We start from the raw sequence: 4,963 nt of genomic DNA on the forward strand, positions 1-4,963 counted from the left end.
GACGGAACATGAAGGGCTGAACCATCAGATGAGCAAATTTGAAGGCAGCTGTGGCAAAAACGTTGGAGATGCTCGGATCTATAGAGTCATTATAACCAGGGTAGGTGGAACAATGGCTGGAAATGGCCTCGGGACCAACAATGTGGAGAAGCCAGTCCCTATAAGTGATAACCTTTAATAGAAAAGAAGAATAGAATTAACTTTATAGTGATAACAATTGCTGGTCTTAAACAATGCCGAAATTCCAATTATAGCCGATTTTTAGTTATCTGAACTGTTTAGAAGCTATTTTGTCATGCTGGAGAATGTTGAGTTGAGATCTGTCTTAACTTATCTACATGTTTACACATAACTGTGGCCCTACGTCTGTCATATGAAATTTAGTTTCACAGATCTCGGCTCCTCCTACTGTCTCTTACCTGCATGTACCCTCCCATAATCTTGCGTGCTTCCTGGTAGAGCCTTTCTCCGCCCCACTGTGGGTTGAGTTGATGGAGGGCACGGGCCAGACGGTTATGCTCTCTCATCATGAGAGTGTGCAAAGAGGCCAGTGCGATGTTTTCATTGGAACGGTCATCGCCTTTAAGGTCAAATTGAACCAAATTACTTCCAAACCAAACAAAAAATGTTCAGTTATTGAGGCATGCTTTGTCCTTACCGATTTTTAAAAATCTATAATTTTTTAAGAGACTTACCAGCAAGAAAGCACAACACCTCCTCCGCACTGTCATTATTGGTCATTTTTCGCCGTGTGGCACACATGTTGGCCATCATGGTTGTGAAGGGCAGGAGTTCATGGTCGTTGTCTCTATGGTCTTCATTGACCCTCAACAGACCCTCATCTGTACTCAAGTCCCGGAGAAGTTCAGCTTTCCTGTCATCAGAACCATAGACCTGACCCACATCGATGAAGGCTGTCATGGTATTGAGTTGTTGGCGATGAGAGGGTGTACTGAAGAGGAATCCTGTGGTACCAGAACCACAAGCTGGTGAGGAGCGGTAGAATGGCATACACTCCTCAGAGTGTCCGCGAGGGTCATCACTGGGAAACTGTTCAGATAAAAGGATACTGTTGTGATTTAATGCTTTAAATGTATTTTAAGGTTTTGTTAATGACAACCTACGGATCCAACACCGATTACACGTATTTCCCATCCATAGCTGTATATAATCTGTGAATATTTTATCTGCAGTTATCTGTCATTATTTATCCTGTATTTTAACCCCACAATTAACTAATTGTACATGAAAGTCAGGATTTGGATTATATATATATATATATAATCCAAATCCTGACTTTCCTGTACAATTTGTGTATAGCTTCCATATTTGTTTCTTTTATAGCCTCTTACAATTACTCTCTTTTTGTATATGCCATTTATAATCCATATATATATATACATAGTGTCTGTACACGTATAAATAAATATTTATATCCTTTATAGCACTTCTGGATAGATGCAAACTACATTTTGTTGCATTGTGCTTGTGACAGTGTAATGACAATAAAGTTGAAATCTATTCTATTCCAAAATAAAAAAATAAAAAATCCATGAACACTGACCTGTATGGGAAAGCATGGCTCTATGTTGGCACAGCTGTGTTCACAATCAATGCTGTCATTAAATGATCTGATGGAAGGAGATTGAGGGGTGAAGGAGAGGTCGTGGTCAGTCCATTGGCCAAAGATTGTGACCAGGTGGGTGTAAAGGGGGTCACTGTCCACTTCAGAGTTAGCTGTTGCCAGGATACGGTTGGACACTTCTCTCACCTTGGGACAAGACAAATACAAAGGAGATGGGTTTGAGTATCTTAAGTCTCCTGATAATTTGTAGATATTTTTTTAAGTGAAAGTTACTTTAAAGTGGTTACCAAGGGAAGCATGTGGTTATTAACTGCCAGGGAGCGGGTCCACCCTTTCGGGACACTGATATCATCTTCATACTCCGCTGCCAACCAGCGGAGGAACGGGACGTTGGAGGCACCCCAACGAGGGTTTTTACTATAAGGGAGAGCAATAAAACCTGAGTTGGATACTTTTTTAAATGGCGCCAACATATCACAGAAATATAAACCTTAACACCACCTTCCCAAACTATATTAAATTGCAGTACTGCAGTAGCTCTTGCTGCTTTGATTTCTATGTGACAGGTAGTTCTGGCTATCAGCAGCGTGAAGTTAAAATACTATAATACTGTAAATAGTTTCCTTACAGGTTGTTGCAGATGCTGTTTGCTGTGCGATAAATGTTCAGGTTGGGAAGACCAGTGCAGTGAACATTCCTGACTTGAGCAGAGCAGCCTGACAATCTGGCAATCACTTCCAGGTCCCCCTCAGAGATCAGTTCTTGATAAAAGAATAAGTAAAACTGATGTTAGCTTTCACTTTCAGTCATGCCAGCTTGCCCTAGAGAAAAATATAAACACCAACCTGTGGCTTCAATGGAACGTTTGTGACGTTTTGACAGACTCCTCTTGATCAAATGCAGAGTGTTGTCCATGTAGTCTGCAGCTCGCACTGCCTCCCTGGATGGTCCATTGGGCTGCATCAGGAGTCTCAGGACATCTGCCGTGCTTGCTGCATTTCTCCTTACTCGATCAATACTCCTGTATTGTATATGGAGTTCAGATATTCAACCACATCTTTTAGAGAGTGTTTGCTTCAAAATTAAGCAGCGAAAGAAAAACAGAGGAATAGGGCTCTATACTCACACTTGGCGGGAGTATGTATAGGCTGCATCCACGTTGGCTTTGGCCTTATTCACACATTTTTCAATGAAAGAGTGACTCAAATGGCGTTCTGAATTAAGCAAAATCAAATTCTTTAGTTTCTAGTTAACAATTAATTGGTTATGTGATATCATTAAATTATAATAAAGTTTACTTTTTACCCAAAGACAACTTCCAAAGTAAAAAATATATATGTGTGTTTATATAAATAAGAGGTGTATGACAAAACATTTGGTAGTTCTCTCTGGAACTTATCAGAAAATTTTATGTTTGTTTGTCTCTAAGGCATCCAAAGAAGAAAGCTACTCACTGGCATCCACTTGGCATTGCAAGCCTAGGGTTAGACCAACAGCCAATAGGCAGAGAAACGTATTCATCCCTAAGGAAATAATAAATGTTCTATATTAGTGAAAAGACATATTCAAAAAGTTAAAACTAAGTGAAAAAAAATATTTTTTCCCATATAATTTCTAAGTAAGATTACCTGTAATGAAGCTCAGCCTTAACTCCAAAGCTGTCTTTCTGATCCACCTAGGACTTCAAGCTGCTGCATTAAGTCACTAAAGCTTAGAGTCAACTCCTTCTTTTTATATTCTGTGGGTGTGTTTTTGTTCTCATTACAAGACAGTCATGTCAGGAATCTTAACTTAAATCTTAACTTGTCTTAAAGTCCATATGTGACTTCTGAGAATGACAAGAACAGCAGAAGCAGTAAAACAAGTTTCGACTACTATTTTGACATGAGCAAAAGAAAAGTAGAACACAAATGACAAACTGCTTAAAGAGTTTAAACCCTGTTAAAGGGACTAAATTTAAAAATTGTCTTTACTGTCCAAAAACCACAAGATGTTTTTTAGAATATGTAATAAAGTCTTTTACTTGTTGTCCATGTCAGATACACATAATTGATCATTCTTCTGGATCCGCTAAAACCACTGCTGAACTTGGCATTTCGGCAGTGTTCCAGTTCCTCCTGCAGCAACCAATGTAAAATCAGTCTAGATCAGAAGGAAGTTAGAGATTACTTGCCACACCTACAGTGGGTCCTGGTTGGAAATGGACACTTCACTCACGCTCTCCGTGTTTCACGAATTGCACGAAAAACATGTGACTACTATAGCCACTAGGTGGCAGTCTGAGTCCATTTTTGGCATCCCATGAGTCTGATAATAATAGGCGTATTGTTATACTATTTTTGTTATTTTTATTATTATTATAATGATTATCATTATTATTATTATTATTATTATTATTATTATTATTATTATCTAGCTGGTAAAATTTTCCGTTTGATCTGGAAAAGGACGCTATGATGCCGAGAGGGGTCTAGCTGCAGCACCGCAGCTGTCAGACCAGTTCTGGTGAAGGCGCCTGTCTCAGGCCACCTCCACCGTAGGGCCGGAAATAAACAAATTTAGCCTCGCCCACCTCCCCCCAAATGACATCAACTGTTAGACGAAGATGAAGGTTGTTGAACACGCGAGACTCCGGACCAATGGTAAGTTAATTTCTTATTTTTACCGCGAAGCAAAAGATGTCTGGCTTTCATATGCTTGTCAGCAATGTATCGTTGTAGCGTTATATGTAAAGCACGTGCGGTTACTGAATGTTACAGTGTGTTGAAATACTGTACAGGTTTAATTGTTTGGAGCTGGTAAACAAACGCACGAGGTCACGAACGAGTATGCCTGGCTTCATAAAACCGTTAAACTTATCGTAGTTAGCGTAGTTTTTGTTATTTCTTATTTGCATTGCTTTAGATTCAACACAGAGTCAGGTCGATGCTCTACTCGTTTCAGTTTATTTTAGATAAACAGACTGCGGTTTGGCAGCCAGACTTTTCTCGACTGCTCAGCATGCATCAAGTTGCAGGCCTGGGCCGAACAAATTCTTACAGTTTAGCATTGTGTGAAGATTAGCTGTTGTCAACTGATACGTTTGATAAATGCGATTTTATATGTGAGCACTAATAGTTCTGTTGTCTTTTATAGATGCATCTGTCCATTTTATCGAGTGATACACCTATAATGAAAAGATGCACAACCTGCTGCAAATTGTACCACTGTCTGCTGTGCCCTAAGTTTAAGCCTACCACACCATCCAAGCTCCAGCGGCACCTTGATGTACATGTAAAAAATGCAATCCCCTTTCAAGGTTATTATTTTCATACAGAAATTCCAATTGTGTGTGCCTGTGTTTTCTTGTCAGGTAATTTATTTTTGTTTTCTTTTTCT

General features: G+C 39.4%; 1 protein-coding gene across 1 annotated transcript in view; it reads right to left on the reverse strand.

Moving 5' to 3' along the window:
• Nucleotides 1-3,303, reverse strand: part of LOC107102497 (eosinophil peroxidase-like) — a 5,585-nt gene extending 2,282 nt beyond the window's left edge. The window contains exons 1-10 of the mRNA XM_015401826.1: nucleotides 3,214-3,303; nucleotides 3,040-3,108; nucleotides 2,712-2,799; nucleotides 2,431-2,606; nucleotides 2,214-2,346; nucleotides 1,873-2,002; nucleotides 1,565-1,771; nucleotides 696-1,050; nucleotides 420-580; nucleotides 4-172 (exon numbers count right to left, since the gene is read on the reverse strand). Coding sequence (XP_015257312.1) covers nucleotides 4-172; nucleotides 420-580; nucleotides 696-1,050; nucleotides 1,565-1,771; nucleotides 1,873-2,002; nucleotides 2,214-2,346; nucleotides 2,431-2,606; nucleotides 2,712-2,799; nucleotides 3,040-3,106 — 1,486 coding nt within the window. The 5' untranslated portion in view covers nucleotides 3,107-3,108; nucleotides 3,214-3,303. The remainder of the gene's footprint in view (nucleotides 1-3; nucleotides 173-419; nucleotides 581-695; nucleotides 1,051-1,564; nucleotides 1,772-1,872; nucleotides 2,003-2,213; nucleotides 2,347-2,430; nucleotides 2,607-2,711; nucleotides 2,800-3,039; nucleotides 3,109-3,213) is intronic.
• Nucleotides 3,304-4,963: the final 1,660 nt, after the last annotated feature.

Source organism: Cyprinodon variegatus, unplaced genomic scaffold, assembly GCF_000732505.1.
Source record: "Cyprinodon variegatus isolate N-32 unplaced genomic scaffold, C_variegatus-1.0 Scaffold1263, whole genome shotgun sequence".
Taxonomy (NCBI): domain Eukaryota; kingdom Metazoa; phylum Chordata; class Actinopteri; order Cyprinodontiformes; family Cyprinodontidae; genus Cyprinodon; species Cyprinodon variegatus.